General features: G+C 40.7%; 1 protein-coding gene across 1 annotated transcript; it reads right to left on the bottom strand.

Annotated features, from left to right (window-relative positions):
* Positions 1-6,388: 6,388 nt before the first annotated feature.
* Positions 6,389-9,787, bottom strand: esd (esterase D/formylglutathione hydrolase). The gene is made up of 9 exons (XM_074695059.1): positions 9,676-9,787; positions 8,827-8,901; positions 8,640-8,728; positions 8,390-8,488; positions 8,170-8,294; positions 7,970-8,089; positions 7,710-7,808; positions 7,134-7,301; positions 6,389-6,770 (listed from the first exon to the last, which is right to left on the bottom strand). Exons 2-9 carry the CDS (start codon positions 8,892-8,894, stop codon positions 6,690-6,692), a joined length of 849 nt encoding a protein of 282 aa, XP_074551160.1. The 5' UTR covers positions 8,895-8,901; positions 9,676-9,787; the 3' UTR covers positions 6,389-6,689.
* Between the last annotated feature and the right edge of the window lie 17,481 nt (positions 9,788-27,268).

Genomic DNA, 27,268 nt, shown 5'->3' with positions numbered 1-27,268 from the left:
GAGATGAACCGAACTGAACCGCTTGATGGAAACAGGGCGTAAGTGATCTTGAAAAAGTCTCACTTCTGTGTCAGTCCCAAAATAGGTTATCTCAAAATGCTATTTCTGAGATCCCAGACAAGAGACTGAAGCTTAACTGTCAAAAAGAAGAAGGAAAAAAGTTGAGTCTATCAATAAAATGAAGAGTGAGGTTGTGTTAGCTCTGATTGGTGAGGCTGGAGATGGTAGATGAGCAGTGGCAGGAAATGATGAGGATTCACTAAGATAATACGTTACTGACACGTCTCAGAGCAACCGGCTGTGTGTTACACTAGATATAGCCTGGTAAAAAACTTCTTTACAAATAAAAACCCTTTTGTTTCGTATCCAGTAAAAAGTTGTCTTGATCAAGGAAATGCAGTTAAAAAGAAGATCTGCTCTTCTTTCATTTGCTTCAAAAAAAAAAAAAAAAAAACACACCTTGTTTAAGCCCTTTGCACACCAGACCTTTATTTTTCCTGCAAATATTTAATATAATTTATTTTCTTAAAACCAACTGTTTTTCAATGCAAGCTTTCACACCAGCAACATTCATTCATTGAGCGAAATTGCAGCCTTAATTTTTTCAGACCGAGGTCGATTTTTCCAAAGTTTCACTTGCGACGAGTACAAATCCAATCAATCAAAATGCTCACATACCAAAACATTCAATATTGATTACGACAAAAGACATAAAAACTACAAAGAAAACGATTACAAAGGCATCATTTGAGAAGAATAGCTAAGAGGCCTTTGCACATCAACGCTGGCGTCACGTTCTCTTGACATAGAAAACCTGGTCTTTATGCCAGAAAAACAATTTGTTTTTCCATATTTTGGGAAACCAAACTTGAAATAGGATTGTTAACTTGAACTTTATGCTTCATGTCACTTTAAATAGTACATTAAAATTGGATTGTCTCAAGAGGGCTGATGATGGGGTCTGGGATTGCGTTCAATCTCTTGTTATCTCCACATTTCCTGTTTTCCTGCAGCCTGCTGGTGGTTTTTGACAAACACCATAATATTTCTGATACCAAATTTAGTCCCAAGCCAGGAAATGTAAATTAGAGCCAAACTGAATAGATATGTCAGATCATCGCACAATTTCTATGGACAGTTTGATTGTGTGCCGTCCACAGAAGGAGCTATGTGTTTAAGCTGTATTTATTTACAGTATTCATGCTAATTATGTGTAGCGAATGTGTTGTGATGTGATACTTGTCTGGGCTTTTATGAAGGACGAATTGCAGCCAAGATAAATTACTGTTAATATGACAAACTGGTGGTGAAAAGGCTCATCAATAGCCTTATTTCAATGTTTAGGGTTACTGACCTTGAGTCATATCTTAGATCGTCAGATAAGAACTTGTTAGCACATCTGTCTGAGCATGTCAACAGCTACGCTGCTAAATTCAGACAAGGATTTCTTTAAGCTGCTAGTTTCTGAAGCTAAACTCCATCCCAGAGAGGTGTGGGATCAGAAAACAGACTTAAATGACTCATTTTAAAGGGCGAAGACATGTGGCATATTCAGACATTTAGTTCTGAAGGGCTCGACACGTCAGATCGCAGCTCCAGGTCACCGCTGACTCAACTACAGTCCACTGCGACTGCTTCTGTTCCTGGCTCAGGGGCACTAAAGCAGTTTGGTGGCACTGTAATCACAGTCACTCTGAACATCACCAGCAGCCAGAACCCAACGCTCACAAACCGTCTCTCACTCAACTTCTTCATAAATGTCAGTTTGACACATTCGTCCGGGCACCGCGTCACGCTGCGGGCTGAGGGTGCAGCACGTTAAGACATCAAACACGGTCACAGGCCAGAGGACAGCTCTTTGAAGGCTGTTTGTGTGTGTGTATGAGTGTGTGTGTGTGTGTGTGTGAGAGGGACATAGGACAACGCCCAGCTGTAGCTTCAATCAGCAGACGAGTTATGATTTGTTCACTTGTTCTAAATCCAGTATCTTTGCTCGTCATCAGCAAGAGATGATGGGGATCGACTGAAGTACTTAATACAAAACCTGCATTTTTATGCTTGAAACAACACAAGCTTAAAGGCGGTTAACTAGAGAGTTGGTGAAAACAGCAAATCTAAATGCCTTTCAGATATTTTGTGACTTCCAGGTCCAGGTAAACCACTTTTATCCTTCATTGGTTTGATCCCAATCCCTTCAGTTCACACTTTCTGCACTTTCTTACTTTGGAAGATTTGACTCACAGATGTAGAAAGTAGCGCTGTCAGGCAATAAAAAAAAATTGAATTAATTACAGGATTTGTGATTAATTAATCTAATTAACTGCATTTTAATCTCATATCTGCTTAAGGTCTCCAAATAAAGAATTTGAATTCAAGGACATTACAAAATTGTAGTGCATAACTAATCAAATCAATACACGAAGAAGAGAAAATTTGTAAATCCTTTTTTTTTTTTCAATGGGCCAATATAATACTGCCCGTGGTCGCTTTGATTGCAACCAATTACTACCTCTATAAAAGTAAAAGATGTTTTTCAGCAGGGGGAGGCGGGGTCTTGGGGAGCTTGTCAATCAAAATCCTGCTCGTAAACTACTGTGGGTGAGAGCGGCGTGCTCTTTGGATGAGAGCTCAGCATGGATATGAGGAGAAGATGTGAAATGACAGAGACATGGCGAGACACTGCAAGTCAAGAAAGTTCAGGCAGCTCACGCTCTGACTGTGGATGTGTCGCAGTAATTCAGAGAGAAAGCAGGAAAACCAGGGAGAGAGACATTAAAGAAGAGAGTCCACTCTTCTTAGGTAGTTTTGGTGTTTACATAGTCATAGAAAACAATATTATTTGGGTCTTGAGAGATCGTTCAAGATGCTCTGAAAATGGCTAGCAGCCAATAGCCCTGTTTCCACCAAGCAGTCCTGTTTAGATCAGTATGGTTTGGTACAGGTTGGCTTTGTTAAGCTTGGTCCTGTTTGGGTTTCTACAGCCAACGGTGCCCCCTTGTGGTAGGGGATGTGTAAGCTGGATGCCGATAGCCGCATCAGTAAAGTAACAGCAACATGACACAGTGTACTCCACTAATAAATCCAATGAAGAAGAAAAACACGACACAGAAAACAGAGCAAGGATGGAAGACATCCAGAGATCCATCTTCTTTGTGATTTCCATGTGGCTCTTTGATATGAAGTGCGTTCAAGCTTTGTTTCAGAGACGACTGTGTGCGTCCAGGAGAAATGCTCCACCTTCCGAGATCTGATAGGTTTAGTCTGGCACCCGTACACAAGGGTGCCAAAAAGTGGGACCGCTCGTCTCGGTTATTTGGGGATCTGTCCCAGGATTAGTCAGTGGAGATGCCGTAAAATACGGGCCGGGCCAAGACAAACTAAACTGAACCACTTGGTGGAAACGGGGCTAATGAGTTAATCTTGAGTCAATTTTCATAACCCGGTAATTTGCAGTTTAATTAATTAATCTAATTAATCGTTGAAGTGACAGTCCTAGTACAAAGTAAAACTTGTTTTAAGAGCAAGGGTGGGGTAATGTATTTTGACCGATACAGACTTCCATAGATTTGACCTTGATTGGCTGATTATGGCTGATATCTTTCTTGAATGTTTTTCTCATGCAAATTGTGCAACACTTTGTTAAACTTGATTGTTTTTAAAATGTTCTATATAAATAAAGTGGATCAGATAGAAATGAGTAAAATTATGAGTCTTAATTGTCACACAGTTAACCTAAACAGTTAAGAATATAACAAAAAGTGACCAAAGGCATGTCCACTGATCGTTTGTTCTCAGTGTATTTCACAGATCCTGAAGGGGGGGATCGCACAAGGACATTGAAACAGAGAGAGGACGGCCTCACCACTGCAGCTGTCACATTTAGAAATCAGCATGCGTTAATCTGCAGAGGCTGGATAACGACAGGTCTTTAGCAGCTTCATTTCTAAGACACGGCTTCAGCAGCTCAATTTATTGTAGTTTTATTTTAATCACCTCAATGTTGTGTCTGCATATCACAAACAGAGCTCTACATGCTCTGATCGTAGCTGCCCAGCAGCCAGGCTTTGCCTTCAGTGGAGTCTAACATTGGTTGTGACTGGGAGGAAGGTCGCTGCAGACAAACATAAATAAATAATCGCCTCAGTCAACTTAAGCCTCCAATTTAATAGCTGAAAGAGCATGTAAGGGCATTCAGATATATGTGGAGAGACAAATAATGCCTGGAAGACAAATGTGCAGTTAAGGGAGTTAGTAATAGAAATGAAGATAAAGGTAAAAAGAAATGTGTGTGAGAAAACAAACATGAAGAGATGGATGAGGAGGAGTGTGTGTGTCTGTATTCTGCCTGAGGTTTTCTCACTCATTTGTATCTTTGTTAATGTGTTTATTAAATTCTTTTCCCCTTTTCTTCATCCAAGCAAACAAACAAACAGAGCTGCAGTATGTGTTCTTGTGTTTAAATATTGATTCAAAGATCTTTCCGTTCTCCCAGGCTCTATTTAATCCAGAAAGATGAGATCAAATCTGTCACATTACTGTTAACATGTTCCTTCATGTCTGCTCAGTCAGAATGATGGGATGAATGCGTGTGACGGGTGAGGCTCGTTTACGATTGCATAAAACACTCACTGTCCATTAAACCTCTGCGTGCAGCAGCAGTGGGTCAGTAGAGCACAACCTGAGAGTCCTGCTTACCTGCACAGAGACGTTTCTCTTGTTTTAGGACGGATGTGAGACCAGGGCAGCCTGCAGGTCCTGCTCCAGTTCACTGCATCACATTCAAGAGGTGTGTCAGGATAAAGAAAGAAAAAGACAGAGGCAAAAGGTCAGAGTTATGTAATACTCCTGGTTTCTGGTGACCAACAGCCACAGTGTTACCCTCTTTCTAGATCAGCACAGAAATAAACTTCGTCATCAGCCTGGGAGTCTCAAGTTTCAGGCAAAAGACTCAGCGTCATCTGAGCATTTTGTGTCTCTATCCCTTTAGAGAAATAATAAGGATATTTGCTGTGTATGTTGCTCCAGTTGTGTCACTGTCTGAGCCTCAAATGTCAGACGTTACAAAGTGGAGTGGCGCTCGGGTTTGAAAGGTCAAAATACAACAGACGGCTTCAAATAGAGCCACTGAGGTGGTTTTGGTTTAAAAAAAGGCATCTAAAAGAGCTTTGAGGTGGTTTAACCAACAGTATTTACCTCAAATGTGTGTTTTTATGTTAATACATTTTCAGATACTTCTTATTTCCTTTTTTTAAAGATGCTATGAGGAGGATATGTTTTAATTCCACTCCTTTGCCATCTTGTGGCCCGGAGTCTCAAGCACACTGTTGTAAATTACTTTTAGCCAGACGTGTTTGTTTTGGAATTGAATAGAGATCGAATCGAAATTTTCTTTGTTCAAGACAACTTTTTACACTGAGGTAATGCATTTATCAGTACAGTTACCTGGCTACGGGTTGAAACGTGACATCGAGCAAACGCTGTAGTAGCTGGCTATATGTAGTGCTATCGGCAGCCCATGACGCCAACTGTAGGCTAACATGAAAACAAGTAAACACTGTTAGTTTGTATGTAGTTTAGTAGCCGTTTATATTTAGTGCAGCGAGCAGAATCAAGTTTAAACAGACCACTGCAGAATAACTGCTGCATGTGGGTTGGAATGAACATTATCACAGTTTAGCCCTTTTAGCCTTTAGCTCATGCTCTATCACTCTCCTGTTTAGCTTTCTTCTTCTCTTCTGTCCTTTTTCTGTCTGAAAGTTAGGCTACTGTGTCCATCACCACTACAAAATTAGTCACCAACTTCGTCAGCTGGCAGGGTGCTGTCATAGAGACCTATGACATAGACCAATCTGGTCCCGGTCGACCCAAGAAGTAGCAATTTTAAATAACCTGTAACCAGCAATATTGGCACTGGTAATCTCATTTTAAAGTGTGGATTATGATTGGCATATATCTACAAGGGAGACTTTGTCAAGATCACTTTCAAACTTCTCACAGCCCCTTGAAACATTTTTTTCTGCACTTTTCTTAAATTAAGGAAACTATAAAAAAAGACAGTCTTCAAAAAGAAAGTAGAGGACAGTATGAAGGACTCTCATCACCTTTCCCTGTGCAGTCAGCCCAGTAAGTGGAGTGGAGTGAAGTAGTGACCCCAAGTGGAGAAATGCAGCTACTGCAGCAAATACTGACGCTCACCTTCAGCAGATGCAGGTCTTTCTTCCAGCCAAAAGGTCCAGGGGAGGAAAAAAGGATTAACCAGCAAAATGAGGATTGGACATCAACATGGATTTCCTGTTCTTCAGTCTTTACACTGGTTTTAAGTGAATATCTGAACATTTGTCACAGGGCAGCTGCAGGAGAGAGAAGTTCATTCAGAACAAACACCAGATTAAATGAAATGAGGATTTTATTCAGAAAAACAGCCGTGACCCTCAACAAAAGGCGGACTTAGCTGACTCATCACATGATGGTTTGTGGGGCTCAAATTAAATTAATTAAACACAAAAACAGGATTTTGTTCTTTTTTTGAAAACTTCTGGTTAAGTGCTGTTCAGGCTGCAGGTTTTGACTGGATTCAAACATCAAGACCTGACTTCTTCTTTCACTGAAGTGTGGATGGTGTTATCGTTTTCCGTCTTCTCCAAAAGGTCAAAGTGCACAATGTGGGTGCAACAGGTGGACGGCTCCTCTCAGGCGTTGAGGTACTTGGCGTGATGCTTGATGTGATCGGACATGAAGGAGTAGATGAAGAAGTAGCTGTGGTCGTAGCCCTGCAGGAAGAAAAAAACGCAAAGGTCATGTGACTGTCTTTTCTGACATGTTGCCACATGTGTCCTGGATACAAGGTTTGCTTTGCATGTGCGACCACAAGGGGGCAGTGTGTCATTGAAAACTGCTACTTCAACAACAGGAGAAATAAAAAGTACACTAAAACCATTTAAAGGTTACTTCTTATCACGGTTAATTCTTATCAAAGCACTTGGAAATGTGTAAAACCAGATAATCCAAACACACTTTTTATGAATCATACATTTCATATGTAGAGGTTAAATCACTGTTGGGTGTGCCGTTACTTTCATACATGATACTGTAAAGATTAGGGGCTTTTATTTTGACAGGAAAGAGGAACTGACCGGCTGCAGCCTGAAGACCACAGGGATCTTCTTCTCAGAGCAGACGGCGATCAGATTGTCAGGCAGCAGCTGACTTGCAGAGAGGAACTGATCGTCTCTGCCCTGATCGATCAGGATGTCAAGTTGAGGACCTGAATATGACGCCACCAACACGGTGGCATCGTACGCCTATGAGAGAGGAAAGAAAATTTCTAAACAGATTTGTAATGCAGCTTCAAGAATTGATATTTTCATTGTCAGTCTTGTAGTCCCAGACCTTTTATTTAAACTCTTTTATTTTTAACTAAAAATTAGAAAAGATTGTCGACTGGTTCGAGTTTTTCATTGGTTTTTCATCTAGTAGACGAGGGTTTCTTTCAGGAAACAGTCTGATCAGAAAGGCTGAGACATAGCTTTGACTTCATTCACAATCTATTCCACTTCACTGGGATCTCAGCCTTCAGCAGCTGACATGTCTCACCTCAGTGTCAGGAGGATGACAGGACCATACTTTACAGTATATGATGATTACAGCTGCATGATGATTACTGATACGATTACAGTTATTAAGAGGACAGCAGACTGCAGCGCTCCTACCTCCCACGTGGACCTGTCAGAGCCCAGGTATCCTGAGAACGCCTTCTGTCCCCAGGGACACTGCATCGGGTTACAGATGGGAGCGAACGCCGACACAGCCTGAAGAAGCACGGGAGCAACACAACTGTGATTACGACGCAGGACAATGTGGTATAAAATCAGTCATTGCAATGACATAATGCACAGTAATTGAGGTTTATTTTCCATTTATTCTTGTTATTTTGTCACTTTCTGCACATAAATAAATAAATAAATAATACCTTATATTTCCCAGGGTTCTTCAGGGCACAGATGAGCGCTCCATGGCCGCCCATGGAGTGTCCGCTGATGGACATCCTGTCTGGGTCGGTGGGGAAGTTAGCATTGATCAGTTTGGGAAGCTGAAAAAAAAAGGAAGACACTTTAATTATGTAAAAGTTAAACTAAAAATTTGTTCTCAGGTGATGTAAATCAAACGCACCTCCTCTGTGACGTAGGCGTACATGCGGTAATTTGTCTTCCAAGGGTCCTCTGTAGCGTTAACGTAGAAACCAGCTCCAGTGCCAAAATCCCAGCTTTCATCCTCCCCCTCAATATTACAGCCACCTGATGCATGATGGGAAATGGTGTTATATTCATCTGACTGCCTAAAAGTTTTTCACTCCTCCCCGGCTCAGAGAATGTAGTGTGTTAGTTCATACGTGGGCTGGTGTCAGGAGCGACGATGATGATGCCGTGCTCGGCAGCAGGGACTTGGCTTCCAGCTTTGGTGATGAAGTTCTGCTCGGTACACGTCAGACCTGCAGAGAAACATGAAAACTGTTACTGCCAGAGCTTTAAAACACAAATTCTTTCACCGGCAGACTTTTTCTGTTTTTATTTATGACATACATTCACATTTTTTACTTGGAAAAAAAATGTAAAACCCCAATATCACAGCTTTACACTCACCAGAGAGCCAGTACATGACAGGACATTTGCCAGTCTCAGCCTTTGGAGGCAGGTAGACGGCAAACTTCATCTTACACTTGAGCTCAGTGCTGTATGGAGGAAACACAAACAGACATTCATCAATAACGATAAAACTGTTTGTCATAAGCTGCAAAATTTAGGATGTGGCTTTGAATCAAAGGTTTACCTTTCATGCTCGAAAACCTTCTGGAAACCACCAGCACACTTGTTGGAGGACACTTGGGTGAGGGCCATCTCTGATCTACAGAGAGTAGATTATAAATTCAGACACACCTAATTTCTGAATAAACTTTCAGTCATTTATTTATTTTTAATCTGCGATTGTAAAAATATTCACATCATATAAGACAAGAAACAACCAATTGTGCCGGATTGTGCCTTTCAAACTTGGAGATAAGGTGTCATATAACATTAACGTGCACACCTATTATCTCAGGGGCAAAGGTGAACATTGCATTGTGGAAAGGTAAACAAGAAGCTTAAGATAATGCATAGGCAGGTTGCTGTAAAGCTTACTTATTAAGGCATGCATGACAACTTTCTACCAGACAGCTGCACGAAAAACGTGCAAAGCTAGTTTGGTATTAAATAGTCTTGCAAACAAGTAACTGGCTTAAACACGTTTTCTCATACTGCACTCCTGCCTATCGCTGAAGTGGGCAAAAGATAGCGCCCACATTTAAAACATATACAACGATTATTTTAAAATGCCTCTTGCATGATGTAAAATACATATGCCGAACTGTCAGTAATGTTCTTCTGAACAGAAAACTACTCTAAACGTAAGATTAGCTACCTTAATAGTAATTTTATAACAAAATATAATCTCAAATGGCAGTATTTTCAATGGGACCTGGTGTACAGTGTGACATCAGGGGGTGTGCATGCATTAGCATGGAAAGTTAGCTCATGCCTTGTTCGCTGCTGATCCCCAGCGTCAGGCTGAAGTTAACTCACTGAAAAATGTCTGCAAAAGCAAATAAACAAAGTAAAAGGAAATTTATTCCGAGCATACCCCGGTGAATGTCAGTCTTTTGTTGAATTTGTACTCAGCTGACTTGCTAACTTCCCCGCCGGTGCAGTCCAGAGCGTCCAGAGTCCAACAGCGTAAGATCGAGCGTATTGACGTCACGGTTGCCTCCCCTCTGGCCAGTATCGTGCGTGCGTACGTATGACGTGCATGAGGACACTAGATGGTGCTAATGTTTACTAGAAAAATAATTCACCCATGATTTTATTAACTGTAGAAATTGATTTCTAAGAAAAAAGGGGGAAAATAAATAGAATTAAAAAAAAAACATCTTTTGGGATGGAAACACGTACATGTTTATGTTTTATTATGGTTAAACCAACACTTAATGGTATATAATTATTTAAAAAGGCTCAATTATGTAAATGTAAATGTAAATGTTCTTTATTTATACAGCCCTTTACAACAACCCCTACGGTGAACCAAAGTGCTTTACAAAAGTTGGAAGAAAGCAATAAATAAAACAATTAAAAACAAATAGAAGCAATAACAGCAATAAAAACAATAAAAGCAATGAAAATAATAAACACAATAAGAGCAATAAAACACAATAAAAAAAGTAAAAACAGACTAAAAGTAAAAGTAAAAGTGTCACCATACTACTGTGTATTAAAAGCCATCCTAAAAAAATAAATAAATAAATAAAACTAAAAATGATTTCCTTCTTCATCAGTGAAATGATGGTTACTACTTAACAAACCATTAATTCCTTGTCTGGAGAACTTTTTCTATCAAGGCTAGCCTAAAATACATTTCTCACTTCAGGGCTTTTTGTCATGACATTCAAATTCCTCTAATAAATTAACTAAGCTGCAAAGTTTGGCTAAATGGATTATCACACGTCAACCTAGATGTTACCCGTCATCTGAGAAATAAAGCATGACAAAACCTTGGAAAACTTTATTCCTATTTTTTTAACTCTATAAGTCTTTTTTTTTTCCTCGGTATGTTTTTCTCTTCATCACCTCTCTCAGACTCCTCATCATCCTTACTGTGTTTGTACAGCAGATAATATTTATTAATACCCACACTACACACACACGGCTCTTTTGTCCTGTCTGTCTCTGCGGCTGCTTCCTAATTTAGACCATTTCAAATCGCCTACCGCCTCCTCACCCACCCACCCCAAAAAAAAGCAGATTAAATCCTCTGAGCATCCTCAGATACCCCCTTGCTCTAAACATGATTATGTTTCGCCTGCAGTCAAGCAACCCTGCCCGCCTGTACAGGGAGAGAATCTATTTTGGACCGAATCTGTCTCACCGTTCTGTTTGTTGGTACCAACGTTGATGTTGTTCATTCGGTCCACCAGACTGTAGCAGCAGCAGGAACATGATGTTGGTTATTAAAACCTTTATAATTGAGGAATTCAACAGGCAACCAATACCAAGAGTCCTCGGGAAAGCTTGGGGACACCTGCTGTGTAGCTGACCTCTGACCTCTGCAGGATGGGACAGACAGCCGAGATCTCCTCCCTGATATTCAAACCATTTTTAAAATCTTTAACATATCAAACCCAGGTGTGTTCATGCTGCCGTGTGTTATTGCTGTGGGTTTTTGTGTTTCATTGTCTCGCCTCCTGATATTGACTGCAGCTCCTGTCTCCTCTGACTCATCCTCCGAAATATCACCTGTCAATCACACTCTGTATTAGACAGTGCCCTTCAGGTGGCTCAGCGGGAGGCTGAGAGCCTGAGAGAAAGAGGGGAGAGTCATTAATCTCTTCTGTGGAAAAAGGATGAGCACAGACCCAGACGTTGTCAGTAACGATCAGGTGGGAAACAAACCAAGAGGAGGTGGCCCGGTTCACACATCAACTCAAAACACTCACCAAGCAGCGCGTCGGCCATCTGGCTCTCTGACAAATGTCAGAGGGTCACATCTTTTTCTGAGAGCCTTTCAGAGCTGGATCCGACTTCTGTGAGGATTTCTGAAGGTGGCATTAACACTCCAGAAACATGTGAAACATTTGATCTTGTGCATAACAACGTGATATTTTCCTCACATTTAGATAAAGACTGCCTCTGCTCAAATGTAACTGTGGAGGACTTGCTTCTAGGTATCTCTGTCAGCTTCTCAAACTGAACTTGTCTCTCGCCTGCTGGTTGACAGTCATGTTTGTCTCTGCAGTAATGACACGGTGCACACACATGGATATTTGCAGAGTTGGTGTATCAGCTGTCTTTAAAATGAGACCACCATCGTTGTTCTTGCTACTGTTCGACTGTCACATTCCCTCTGCCCCTGCTGTTCCTGAACACACTGCAGGGAGTGTTTGGCAGTCATCATGTGCACGCATTTGTATCTCCAGCTTTGAGTGTCAACCACCAGGAGATGACATCCTGCAGCCAATCAGAGTTTCTAATTTCAAGCATTCATGCTTTCAAAGTTGCAGACTTTTTGAAATTTTTGAAAGGCTATAAAAAGACAACGATAATCATGAATCAAGTGACACGCAAGCAAGTGAAAAAAAGCTTGTCTTGCTGTCTTGTTCTGTATTTGCAGGTTTTTTGAGTTCACCAGTAGTGATCTGTGAGCAGAGAGCAAAAGTTGCACGGCTATATTAAATTCTCTTTCAGAAACAGAGAGCTCAGAGATGAAGTCTTGCACCTCCTCTCCCTCCTCTGATCGAGGGGAGAATTAAACTATGGGCTGGTTTGATGTGAGAGGTGAAGCCCTTGTTGCTGTGGGAGCTCGTCGACTGATCTGCTTTCCTCCCTGATCTGATCCATCCACCTGCTTTAGGAACAGGGTTTTTCTTTTATGATGCTGAGATTAAAACTGGGTATAAGGAAGCAAACTTCAGTGTAAAGATGCTTTTTTAATTGCACTCCCTCGCCCCCTTGTGGCCTTGAGTCTCCACACGCTGTCAAAAATTTCTTTTAGCGAGGCGTGTGTTTATTTTGGGATTAAATGGAGGTCAGATCAAAACAAACTTTCTTAGTTCAGGTCAACTTTTTACTGGTTACAATGCACTGAGGTAAGGGACTCATCAGTACAGTTACGTGGTGCTACGGTTTGAAATGTGACATCAAGCTAACATTGTAGCAGCTGGCTATATGTAAGCCCAATGCTCTGAGGTATCTGTAGGCTAACGTGAAAACAAGTAAACACTGTCAGTTTGTAAGAAGTTTAGCAGTCGTTTATTTTAAGCGCAGCTAGGACATGTCTATAATGTGTAACGTTAGTGAATCCTGGTAATGTCCTGCCAGTCATCTACCAAGCAGAGCTAATTAGGCTAACTAGCCTTCGGCTTGGGCTGAATCACTCTCCCGTTTTTAGCTTTCTTCTGCTCTTCTGTCCTTTTTCTGTTTGACAGTTAGGCTCCAGTGTCCACCATCACTACAAAATTAATCATAGAAATCATTTTCAGTATCTCTTCTTTCTACTAAACTTCATCAGCTGGTGTGGTGTTGTCATAGAGACCTAGACGTGATGTAGATCAATCCAGTCCTGGAGGACCCAAACTGGAAGCAAAGAAGTAGCAATTTAAAATAACATGTAACCAGCAATATTGGTGGTGATAATCTCATTTTAAAGTGTGGATTATGATCAGTCATATATCTCGGAGGGAGACTTTTTTAAGATCACTCTCAAACTCCTCACAGCCCCTTCAAATAAGGGATCCTGTACAAGTTAAAAATATGACTGTCAATGAATTATTATTTTTGGCATCCTCTTAGTTGTCATTTTAATTCACAGCGCACTCACACAAGAGCACTAGTATGTTTAACCCCCAAAGTCCAGTTAGTTCAGGACATGTGAATGTGATGCATGTAGATCTCTGCTGAACCCTCCGTCTCTCCATCTCTCTGTCTGTCAGGTGTAAATAAAGTGAGACCGCAGAGGTTTCTCACTCATACATCAATCCGTTTTCCCTCTGGACTATTGAACTCACACATTCATTCTTTCTTCCTCCCTTTGATGCGTCTGAGAGTTTCGTCCCTGAGTGGCAAAAATCAATCTGTGTTTCTCACGAAGCACACAAACATGAAGACACATTTCTGACGTTAGTTTAAACACAATGTAGACATGCAGCTCTGGCCCTCTGGACCGCTGAACGTCGCTTCGATTCCCAGTCAGGGGGCTGATCGAAGTTTTACAGAGTATAAAGAAGAAGAAGAGTTGCTGCTGCTGTGTGATTTAGAGCTTCATGATTTGTTTGGTTTGTTGTACAACAAATTTAAACCAGGCGTCTGTTTATCTCTCTTCAACACAAACACATGTTCAGTCTGAAAGCTTAGAATACAGAGAGAACTGTCTCTTTTTTGAACTCCTGTTCTTTGATGTAAACCTTGTGACTTTAAGATTGTATAACACAATAAATAATGTATTTTTTTTGTACAAGTTATTTTTTTTCGGGCTTTTCTATGCCTTTAATTCAAGAGGATAGAAAAGAGAATGGTGAAACAGCGCCACCTGCTTAAGGAATAACCTCATGGGGCAGGAAGTAGACCGCTACGCCATCTGCGCCTAACATTGTTTTCAACATATTTTCTTCCTTAGCTACCTGTGCATATTTGTTGTCAAGATTGTCCTTTTTGAATGGGCGTGTATGTGGCTTCCAAAGCTTCTGAACCCAGCCTCAAGTGGACACTTAAGGAACAGCAGTTTTTAGGACTCTTACATTAGAATTATTGTATGAAACTAGAGGATTCAACTCAGTCATACCCATTGACTGTAAAAAAAAAAAAAAGGACTTCTTTTTGTTTGGCTCAAAGTGACGTCGCCATAAAAACTGCTCCCCCTGGTGGCTGGCTGCTGTATAGGTTAAAAAAAGCCATCTCCCCATTCTTTCTAGATGGGCTGTGGTCAAACTTTGCAATATGAATGCACCTCGTAGAAATGTTCCTCACATCCGATTGTTGTGGTGATTGAAGATACACTGCCCAGCCCCGAAAAAAGCCGCCACCAAGAAAAAAGGTCACACACTCTAATATTTTGTTGGACCGCCTTTAGCTTTGATTATGGCACACATTCACTGTGGCATTGTTTTGACAAGCTTCTGCATGTCACAAGATGATTTCCATCCAGTGTTGCATTAATTTTTCACCAAGATCTTTCATTGATGATCGTAGAGTCTGACTGCTGCACAAAGCCTTCTCCAGCACATCCCAAAGATTCTCAATGGGGTTAAGGTTTGGACTCTGTGGAGGCCAATCCCTGTGTGAAAATGATGTCTCATGCTCCCTGAACCACTCTCTCATCCTGGCATTGTCATCTTGGAATATGGCCGTGCCATCAGAAAGAAAAGAAGAAAGCATCCATTGATGGAGTAACCTGGTCATTCAGTATATTCAGGTAGTCAGCTGACCTCATTCTTTGAGCACAGACTGTTGCTGAACCTAGACCTGACCAACTGCAGCAACCCCAGATCATAGCACTGCCCTCACAGGCTTGGGCAGTAGGTACTAGGCATGATGGGTGATCACTTCATCTGCCTCTCTTCTTACCCTGATGGCCCATCACTCTGGAACAGGGTCAATCTGGACTCATTAGACCACATGACCTTCTTCCATTGCTCTAGAGTCCAATCTTTATGGTCCCTAGCAAATCAAAGCCTTTTTCTGGTTAGCCTCACTGATAACTGACTCTACCATCAACAATGCAAGATCTTGGTGAAAAATTAAATAAATCTTGTGACATTGTAGAAGCTTATCAAAACAATGCCACAGCGAATGTGTGCCGTAATCAAAGCTAAAGGTAGTACAATGAAATATTACAGTGTGTGACCATTTTTCTTGGTGGCCACTTTTTTTTTCTTTGGTCAGGCCGTGTATTGTTGGGCTGCCTTGTATTCAAGTTCTCTTTTATCCGAAAGTTTTTTCATTAGTTATAAGGGGTTAAAAGCAAGGCTTTAGATCATGTTTAATGAAGATTGACAGCTGCCGTTGTTAATTTTTATCAGGGATTGTAAAATTTGTCGGAAGGTAGAGCCAAGAAGTGACTAGATTCTCAAAAGAAAAAAAAATGATTATTTTTGTCAACTGCTGCCAATAGCAGCGCCTGTGACGGGGGAATTTAAGCTTCCAAATTGCTTAACGGTAATCTATACAGTCAATGGTCATACCTTAACCTACCCCATGTTTTCTGTCTCCTGTCAGACATTTCCTGAACTTCTTGACAAACCATTTCAAGCTGTCACAACTTTTTAAGATTACTTTAACATCTACTTGTGTCACAGCATGCTCTGAATTAGCACTTTATGTAAAACAAATAGGAATTCAAAGACATCTGACTGCCCCAAACTGCAGAGAGATTCCCTCTTAGGAGAACAGACTCTACTTTTTGAGCTTTCCTGTGAAATGCCGGACATCTGCTCTGAGAGTCTGCTAACAGAGACGAAGGATGGGGAAAAAAAAGATCTTCTTCACTGTCAGTCCAGATTTTATTCCAAACAGCTGTCAGCTCTGCTGGATGTATCATCTCTGTTTCCCAGTGAAGGCCATGGGAACGTGTCCAAAGACGATCATTTAACGTTGAAATAAACCGTACTGTACACGTCATGTTACGATTTTATCGGAAAACCCTCGAGATGAAGATTTAAAGCGCTTCAAATGAACAACTTTCCCTTCAGGCATTCGTGTAACATATAAAACAAAATGTTGAAGCCAAAAACAGAGTCTCTCGGCAGATCTCAGGTGTTGGAGCGTCTCACGGGGGGAAAGTCAGAGCGTGAATCCCCGTGGGCTTCGTCTGCACACAGAGAGATAACAGCAGTGATACATCTCTGCCTCCCAGACACACGCCTGCAACTTCTTTCAAGAGGTCCTGAGAGCCCCGGGGCTGTCCTCTTTACTGCCTGTCACATTTCTGGGACACACACACACACACTCACACACACAAACATCACACAGTGTTTTAGAAGCTTATATAAGAAGTGGGTGGACTCTCAGCTCCTCCACAGTCACACAGCTGCTGCTTTGTGGGCAGAGAGATCAAATCCCTTCTTTTCATCAAATATTGGGGAAATATGAAAGACAGTTTGAGGTCACTCTGATGAAAGTAGAGGTTTCTTTGAATTGGTATTTCTGGCAAAATTCTGATGAAGATGGTGAGTTTTTCCACATGCGCTGACTTTTTACATTAAACATAAAAGGAACGACCTGAGGAAGAGATGAGAACAATACAAACTTAATAACACATGATGAATCAAGAACAAATGAAGTGATGGGAATGTGATGCAACCGGAACGGACATGTTGCAAAAACCCAAAACAGCTGCAGAAAAAGCAGATTTGCTGCAGATACAGAAATGATAAAACACACAAAACAAAAAAAAAAAAAAACTTCAAATCAAGACTTCACAAAGGAAGTGCTCCAGGCCTGTACAGACGCAGAGAGAAACAACTTCAATACTAAAAGTGAAGAGAGCTACACAGAAAAATGAAAAGTGTTGAAGTTTGATGTTCTGAAGAAACAGGAACATCTGCCTCGGTGTTTCTTTAGCAGACGATTTGGAGGAAGAAACTTTTGGCTCTGCACTAGTTCACTAGAATGATCCCGAGCTGTTGTGCTCGTGTTTCTGTGTTTACAGAGCTGGAGTAAAAGTTATTTATAATCAACCAATCCACGCATGAAAATTTGTTTCATATGTCCAAGTGTGCAACCATTGACTGTATACAGAGTGGACACCGTAGCCATCGGTAGCCATTGTGCAGCCAGAGTCTGTGCAGTAGAGACTCCGAGAGAATCTGAGTTGAACCATGTGACAAAAATAACTAGAAAAGCACTCAGAGAGCACAGACCTCCGCCAAGCATTTTGTGATTCTCATGCAACACTTTAGTCCTACTTTAATGTTGTACTCCCTTTCAGCAGACTGTCTGCTACAATTTGGTGTTAGTTGTAGGTTTGTACGATAATTTGTTTCCTGACGGTGTTGAAAATTATGATGACCCTGTACATATTTTATATTCCAGAGCTTAGTATCCAGAATTTTGCCAGGATCTGGATCGTACTTTGACATCTATCAGAAATGATTGTGACCCTGTCTTGTATTGTTTTGCAAAGCAATCCGACCATTTTGGTGGAATTATTTACACATATGGTGAAAATAGCCCTATCTCACAATGATCGAGAATCCTTTAAAAAAGTCCTGGATCCAGACGGTGATTCAGATCACCTCCAGAATTTAATCACGTTTTCCTTATCCCATTTTGAACATTTCCTGAAAATTTCATTCAGATCTGTTCATTAGTTTTTGAGTTATGTTGTTGGCTGTCTCTTGTGACATATTTTACAATCCCCGAAAAAAATACACAAGAACGACATACAAGACAGTCAAACGATATCTTCAAATCACCACAACAATCGAATGTGAGAAACATTTCTACCAGGTGTATTAATTTTTTTAAGTTTTTGACCACAGCCCATCTGGAATGACTGGAGAGATGGATTTTTTGACCTATACTGCAGCCAGCCACCAGGGGGAGCAGTTTTTGTGGCAACCTCACTTCAAGCCACGCAAGACGACGTCCATTTTTTTTTACAGTCTAAGTGCGCAACACAGTTATGTTTGGTGTTATTGTTTTCCTTTTCTCTGTCGACAATAAATGAAGAGTTTCCTTGAATAAATCTTGTCTGTGTGTTTTCTCTTTGTGAGATCGATCCTCCAGCTCTTCTTCTCCTCATTCCCTCAGTTACCTACAAACAGTGAAACAACCTGCAGCCGTGTGTCAGCTGGGTCTCTGTAATTGGACCAAATTTGTCTCCAGCTGCACCTCAGGAACAGAGAGGGTGAACCCTTAACATAAAGAGCGGAAGTCATCAGATCAGCTGCAGGCAGACTTAAGCTTTTGTTGTTGGACGTTGGTCTTATTTTGACATTATTAAGTCCAACATGTGTCAGGAAACCTCACACATTCAGCCCCCTGTCAGTATTTACTTTTCATCGTCCTCTCTGGGAATCCCAGGTTTCATCCGCCTGCTGCCTGTGTTTGTGACGAAGTGACGTCAGCTGCAGAGGGAGTTCACTGAGCCCGTCGTGATCTGGGATGTGTACACAGGAGGGGAAGTGAAAAAGCGAAATCAAGTCCAGGCGTCGCAGAGATTTGGACATAATCTCTCCAAAGCAAGCGGCAGGTTAGTGATGACGTGATGAACAGAGCGTGCAGACAGCTCGGGTTTACAGTTCACAGAATCAAATCTAACATAATGAAAAACCTTTTTATTCCTCTCTGCTGCTCAGACAGACGGAGCACGCTCAGAGCCAGCGGAGGAGCTGTCAATCAAACAGGGGAGCGCTGTGTGTGAGTGTGAGCAAATAACACCATCTGCACAACAAACTGCTCCTGTAAATCCTCAAAGAGTGTGTGTTTGGTGGTACAGTGGCTTTGCAGACACACTTTCTGCTCTGTTGATGCTCGGCTGCCATGGCAACAGCTGCTGCTGTCTCTCGTCTCCTGACTGACAGTGATGGACTGTGATTGGCGGCCTGTTGGACAGGAAGCGGCAGTAATTGGCTGTGACAGGAGAGCTGAAGGAGGCAGGTCAGGCTCTGTTCTCAGTGACCAGAGTAAAGGTCGGTGTAATCAATGCACGAGTGTTTTCTGATGTTCTTCTACCTCTGTGAGGACGTGTTTAGAGTCAGGCTGACAGGGAGGATACGGGGATAAGGTTAGGAGCTGTGAGAGGTGGAGACCTGATCCGAATCAGTTTGAAGTGGAGTAGGTGCAAAATATAAGTGTCTTCTCTTTACATTAAGAGACTCTGTTCAGAAATACTTCTGTATCAGAAGCTGGCAAAACCTCTGATAATAAATATAATCTAGTTTTCTATAGGGCGCCAATTGTAAAGTCGCACACACAACAAATAACATTTTTCTGCATTTAGCCTGAAAACATCATTTTTATGCAGATTTAGAGAAATATTTGCAAAATATGTCTGTCAAATACATATATATAAATGTTAAATATTTTGCCTAAATACTAAACTTTAAAATAAATTTTGTAAATGAATGTCCTAAGTCTAAATATTTAGCTACATTTGTTAACACTTAGTTTACATACTAAAAATCTAGTTTAATCTTCTAAATATTTAGGTAAGATTTCTAAATATTTATCTAACACTAGATATTAAGCTAAGATGAGCTAAGATTTAATTAGATTTAGCTTTGATATCTAGATATTTAAAAATGGTTTCTAAACATTCGCCAAGATTTCGAGATATGAAGTCAAGATTTCTAAGTATTTAGCTACAGTTCTAAAATATTTAGCTAATATGCAAATTCAGACTCCCACCCGCCGGAAGCACCAAAATAAAAGTACGAGGCAGTGAGTCAGTGCTGTGATGACACTGTTGAAGATCCTGTGGCCGACATCGAAGAAGTAGAGCTTGACATTCTCAAAATCCCGCTTGGCCAGGTCACTTCCTCAAACTTTTAGTGTACAGTCACACTAGTCTAAACCGCGCTATTCCCCAGCTGTAGTACTCCAATATGAACCTGACCTCAGCAGGTATCACACACTCACATGGCTCGTCATCTTGAAGCGTCTGTTTACATGAAGCGTAATCTCATCAGAGTCAGCACAATGAGACATAGAGAGCACTGCTACAACTTTAGGGACTTTTTGATTTATGGTGAGTCATTTTGACCTTCTAACGCCCTGCTTTGTTTAAAATTATTGTCAAGAGGTGTGCTTGGTGTGATTGTGTGACATGGATTGTACGCGCTGTCCGCGTGCTTGTGCTCGTGCATGAAGTAAATCGTGCTGAAGCCCACCTCTACGAAGCGTACCAAAGCAGAGAAGTGAATCGTGCTCAAGCACGGCACGGTTGCGGTCACACTGGCCATTCTAAACTTGATTTAGGGCTTGCTTCCAGTGGGCAGGAGTGTAAATTCCCATATTAGCTAAATATTTAGGAATTGTACCTCGAGATTGAGAAATGTTGACTCCATATTTAGAAATCTGAGCAAAATTTTAGAAATCTGAACTAAAATTTTACAATGTAAGCTAACTGTTTATAAATGTAGCTAAATACTAAAGCCCCTTTTTTTCCAAGCAGACCGGTTCGGTTCGTCTCGGTACGGCGCATATTTTGTGGCATTTCCATTGACTCCTCCCAGGACAGATCCCCAAATAACCGAGACGAACCGTCCCACTTTTTGGGACCCTTTTGTATGGGTGCCAGACTGAACCGATCTGCTCTCAGAAGGTGGAGCTACACACTGCAGACCGTTGATTGGTCAAAAGAATCGTCACTTACCCTGACAGCGACTGCACTTCTCCTGGCGGCACACAGACTTCTCTGAAACAAAGCTTGATTGCACTTTGTATCAAAGAGCTACATGCCAATCACAGAGAAGATGAAATGCTGCATGTCTTCCATCTGTACTCTTTCTTTACTGTGTCGCGTTTTTCTGCTTCGTTGGATTAATTAGCGGGGTAAACTGTGTCGAGCTGCTACGGCGTCACGCTATTGTTAAACAGCTGCGGCTTTCGTCATCCGGCTTACACGCTGCTTACCATGAGAGGGCACAGTTTTGCTGCGGCTTTAGAGTCAGGAAATTCAAATATAATATTGATCATTTACATAAAACAGTCACACTGGAAAAACTGAAATCTTGTCAAGTGTTTTTGCATTATTTATTAGTAATTAATGATTTTTTTTTTTTACTTAATATGAGCCTCATTCACTTGATCAGTCCAGAAAAATGTCTTATTTCAAGTTATTGAAAGACAAAAATGAGGTCTGAAATGCTTGCAACAAGTTAAAATAAAATCTGCCAATGGAACAAAGGAAAAGTTACTTGTATTAAAATATTTCCAGTTTCAAGCAAATTACCAATCATTTTTTTCTTTGTTTTATCAGCAGATTTGTTAACTTGTTACAAGCAATTCAGACTTCATTTTTGTCTTTCAATAACTTAAAACAAGACATTTTTTTGGTCTGACAAGTTGAATGTGGCTCATATCAAGTATAATCAGCCAGTTTTTACTTAAAATAAGACAAAAAAGGTGATGTTTCGAAGCTAAATATGGATAAATGTTATTTGTGGTGTGTAACTTAATCTGCGCTTCATAGTTTTCATCAATCAGTAAAGTAGAGGAAGTTAAATCTGTCTTTGTATCAAATCAAACTTTTTAATCTTCTTCAGTGATGTAATTTCTCAAGGTCAACTTATTCTGAGAACCTGAACATGACGCTTTGAGATGTTAACACCTCATGTACTCGTGTGTCTGTCTTTGTCCCCCCGGCTGTTATAACAGGCGATGATTAGTAGAGCCTCAGCTCTTATTTGACCTGAGGAGCTGTTAAAGAATGACACTGTTTTGAATTACAGATAATTGCAGCAGTTAAAAGAAAAAGCTCCAGTAACAAAGAAAGAAAAGAGCTATCTGAATATAAAGACAGAGACACAAAGAGACAAAAATAAAGGAAGAGGAAGCGGATATTGCAATTGGAAAACAGAGAAAGAGAACAAAGATGGGTGAGATAAAGAGGAACAGATAAAGACGGAGAAAAAGCTTCTTAAAATGCGTTTTACAGAGAATAGTTTCTCTGTTAGAAATCCTTTCAGGCGAAAGCAGCAGATTTAGGTCTGAGAATGAGGCTGAACTCATCCTAAATCCCCCGACTGAAAGTCTTTTTCTTCTGTTGTTCAGACCCTTATGTGAGGAAAAGTCAGAGCGAGTGTCAGCGGCAGACGGATGGAAACTGCAGTCAGATGATCCCAGAACTTAACAGGCTTTTCTTTCCGATCCCACCTTGAAAGCTGCCTGGAAGTTCATCCGTCTGCAGTAATTCTGTGGTATTCACCTCCACCGCTGAGCCGAGGTATGTGTGGACATACGGTTAGCCCACAGCGCTAACAGGAACATGACAGTGTGATGAGTTCATGCTGCAGAGGTGCTGCCTCTGTTTTCTCTGCTAACCACCAGAAAACATCCACATCCATGCATGTCACCTGTAGTTATTTAAATCCTGCCGAGTCCACTTTGGGGAAAATTTAAGGAAGTCAAACTTATTTTTAAAAAGAAAATATGGAACACACATGCTGACTTTCTTTTTACCACAGCAGATGCAGTAGCCTAGCTTAGCATTCATAGCATGCAAAATCATGCTAAATATACCCTGTAATCTGACATCAGATGGAGTTAGACACAGCATTTGGTAACTTTTGAGACGTCTCAGATCATCTCTGAAAACAAGCCAGAGTGAACTACAATCAAGTTCTTGTTCACAAGTTGCAAATTGAGCGCATTCATTTAATGGTGTTTGTGCTGTTTGTGTTTGTCCTGGAGCTCTTTGGAAAGTGCTGACTTCCATCTCAGCGTGACATCTGGCCAAGCAGACGTCACACAGCACGTCCTGTCAGGATGATGAACTGGGTTACAGCCACACGCCGAGTTTGAGTCACACATGTACAGACAGTGAAGTACTGAACTTTGGCTCGCAGTGCATTAGGGATGGTTTTCAGTCGACATGGCATGCAGAAAAATCCATTCAGAGGGGTTAGTGATTGTTTTGGAATTTGTTGGAGACTGGGACAGCGATTTTCCAGAACTGGGACATGTTACAGCTTTTAAGAAATTTTCTTTCCCTAAGTGTTAATTTATACAGTGGTTGGTAGGTGTTAGCCAATTTGCACAAGTAACAAAAGAGGGATTATTTGTTTATCAACAATGCTGGATGTTCGCACAACTTGGGTGCAGAAGCACTGCGGAGTATAATAGTTTGTCAACTGACATGGAGGAGTTAACCACCAAAATACACAATTTCAAACTAAATATCATCACTTATACGGATGAGAAATCCGTTGTCTACCCAGAGACTAATTTAAACACACAACTGTCACTCGATGTTCATGACCGCATTATCCGTGGACACTTACCAGACTGTGACAGACCAGGATGTAAACATGTGTCAATAAATCAGAAATCCTCCCAGAACAAAAAAAACACACAGACTGCTGAGTCTGAGACCCGCTTCACAATAAAAGAACCAGAAAAACCAGAAATCCGGAGTTAATTATTTACCCGCACACATTGCTGGTGTCACCAGTTAGCATGGTCGCTACTACCTCCAAAACACCGGTTGCTCTGTAACCATCAAAACTTGATAGACGTTGCCTCTGTTGTGTAGTATTGTTTCTAATAACTGACCACAGAACAACCGTACATTTTTATGCATATAACAGGTTGAATTTAGTATTTAAAAAACGCTAACTCGTTTGAATGAATGTAGCTATACGCTGCTTCTACAGTCAAGATGCGTGCGCAGCTTTATGATGACGTAGACTGATAATCCCGCCATACGAATGCAAACACCACAACACAATAGAAGTACAGCCACAATGGAAGTTAAGAGGACAGTTTTCCTTACGGAAGTAAACTATTGTTTTATTTTTTCTTTCTTTTTATTTATTTTTTTTACCTTCAGCTTTGATAAATAAAGCTTCAATGCTAACCTTTTTGATTCAAAGAACTAAATATAAGATGACATATTTTTCTAGTAAATAAAAAAATCGTAAACACATTAAAAAGATGTGTCCATTTAATAACTAACCTCTTTTAACTTCCATTGTAGCTGTTTTTCTATTGTGTTGTGGCTTTTGCTAATTGTCTGACACCAACCGGCCACTGTAAATTTACCATTTAACACAATCTCGACATGCAAGGAAAAACACAAACTATCAGGGAGTGCATGGTCTGCCTACCTATACAGGGACTCTTACTAGGGTTGCAAAATGCCAGGAATTTCCAAAGTCAAAAACTTTCCACAGGAATTTATGGGAATAAACAGGAACTTAAATATAACTAGGAGAAATGTATTGTTACTTAATTTTGGCTAAAACAACCAGATTTGATACAATTCACAAGTCATGCACATGATGCCCACAGCACGAAACCATTAAAGACCCCACCTGAGTACAACATAAAGTCACGAAAGTTTAGATAAAACAATCCAGAATATTTCACAATTCTGAAGCTTAACCTCTCTGAAAATTTCTGGAAATTTCCCGGGAAGTTTCTGCCCCTTTGAAACCCCAACTCTCACAGAGAAACTCCAGAAACGTCCAGTATCTTTCCATCACTCAAGGTTCATTTCAATTTTCAGAACTTTCAGAATTTATTTATCATACTTAGTTAAAATCCCCAACAGGGATTTTCTTATCAACAGGCTTTTAAACATCAACTCATCAGTGGAGGATTGACCAAAGCTTGAAGCAGCCTTCAAATGATTTCTCTATTCACGTTCATCCTTCATTGATGCTTCTTTATAAGATCCCATCTCAGTTTTAACGGTCTCATCATTCCTATAATCTCTTTCAAATTACTCTTAGTTGTGCTCCAGCAGCAGCAGCAGCAGCCATTAATCACTGTATTACAGGTTCAGGGGGAGGGGACTCCTACAGCAGCTGGATGTGTAAGATATAATGAGTGAAGAGAGTATCTTCAATTTTAACAAGTCCCAGTAGATATGAGTCCATGTTACCTCCACCTTCCTGCTCATTAGGATCCTGTTAGCATCGCTGAGACGCCCTGAAAAGAGGAAACCCTCTGAGCAATAAGAGACAGAATGAGGGGAAAGAAAGGAGAACTATGGAGTGGAAATGGACTCCGGCTTTATTAGCGGTTGGTTCTTCCCCTTGGAAAACTCCCGGGCTTCCCAGAAACAGCTCGCACTCAGCCAGGCTGGCGGTCACACGTGTTTTCACACCTTCGGCTCATAAAGCTCCGAAACAATCAATCACACGAGTGACAGGAAGGAATTCAGACCGAGAGGATGTTGGAGAATAAATTTAGACTGGAAGCTTTTTATTACACATGTGGAAGCTTTTCATTACACAAATGGAAAACGGAGAGATCCCAGTTTACAGACCCACTCTGAAGAGGTCAGTCACATCCTACTCGATCATTTAGAGTTTTAAAAAACAGGATCTGTACTCAAGAATCTAGGTTTTAGTCACCAAGGAGGTGAGTTATGATTTCTGTTTGCAGTCTGCACTGAAAAAACAAAACGGTTAGACCAACTTAAATTATTGCTTCAATTGGTCATACCTTAATAAATGAAGTTATTTGAAATGAAGTTAATAAATTCAATCAACACTAACGGTTTTCATTTGTTTCAACTCAATAATTTGCAAAACCTCAGAGTAAAATCTGACGAGGTGTTTTTATACTTTATTGCACTGTAAAAATGTGACAAGTTGAGCTGACTTAAAGGAATCTAGGAAAAAAAATGCACTAAAAAGGTTAGTAAATATAACTTATAGTCTTAAATTGAGTTTACTGCTGTCCATTAGGAGGTTAACCTGCGAAGAACACAGGCTTTCTGTGCTCCACATGGCATGGACCTGCTGTCCGTGCCCTGTGGCATGGATCGTGTACCTTTAGGTAGGGCTGCACGATTATCGCAATCGCAATCGCAATCGCAATGTCAGCACATGCAATTACGTAATCGCAAAAGAGGATATCGCAATCGCAATCGCAATGTCAGCACATGCAATTCAGATTTTTCTCCATGATAACCAAGCAAATCTGTAGACTCATCATGACACAACCTTTTTTATTAAATCGCAAGCACAATCGCAATCGCAATATTTTCCACCTAATCGCAAATCGCACCTTTTCCCCAAATCGTGCAGCTCTACCTTTAGGCGTGTTTAATGTTTTATATGTTATTAAATGAGATGTGTGGATAGGCTAATACTATGATCAGAAATGACAAACTGGGTTTTGTCTTCAGTTATATTCAAATTACTATTACTGAGAGAGTATTTTAATTGGAGCCCTTACTGCCGTGGAGCACAGACAGCCAGCTGGTCCATGCCATGGAGCACAGACAGCATTCCTCCTCACCCATGGTTTTTCCTTTTGGGTTGAGAAGAATTGAAATATTTCGTTTATTTGACCTTTTAAGTTGTGTTAAATGAATTTGCTAAATTTCGTTTCAAAGAACTTAATTTATTTAGGTGTGACCGATTGAAGCAATTAATTTAAGTTGGTCCAACTACTTCTTTTTATAAGTTGTAGCTACGCGGAATTTCAAGTTGATATGATCCACAATAATACATTGGAAACTTTAACTTAAAATTATTAAGTTGTATTGATTAAAAAAAATTACATCACTTCAACTGATTGAAGATTCCCTTTTTTACAGTGTGAGCTGGCAGTCGGTACGGAGAGCAAAAGCAGGAGGAACACAATCATTCTGACTCCTCTCAGCCGTCATCTGAGGATGATTTATTTCTCTTTATAAGTGAAAATTCATACAAGAGCAGCAAATAATCTGTCCTTGATCAAATATTTACACTAAGACCTATGCAATCCTCTGGAAATATGAAAAACCAAGAAATAACAGTGTGTACATCGCAGACATAAACTTCACACGAAGATGGAGACCTTGGCTGGAGGTTTATTTTTATTCTAACACCTGGATGTACTGGAACAACTGAGCAGTGGGTGTTAAAGCTCTGAGGCTCTGACAGACTATGATTGCCCCTAATAACAACCAGGTAGACACAGCAGCCGCCGCTTACTGAGCATCTATTGGTGGCCCAAACATTGTCCTGCAGAAATAAGTGCTTTCTTATTTCTCATTTCCCTCCACAGGACAAGACAAATCATTGCTG

This window comes from Halichoeres trimaculatus, unplaced genomic scaffold (assembly GCF_033239565.1).
Source record: "Halichoeres trimaculatus isolate MK-OKI-2021-1 unplaced genomic scaffold, fHalTri1.1 fHalTri1_scaffold_19, whole genome shotgun sequence".
Classification (NCBI taxonomy): domain Eukaryota; kingdom Metazoa; phylum Chordata; class Actinopteri; order Labriformes; family Labridae; genus Halichoeres; species Halichoeres trimaculatus.
This window is presented reverse-complemented; position numbering and strand designations above follow the sequence as displayed.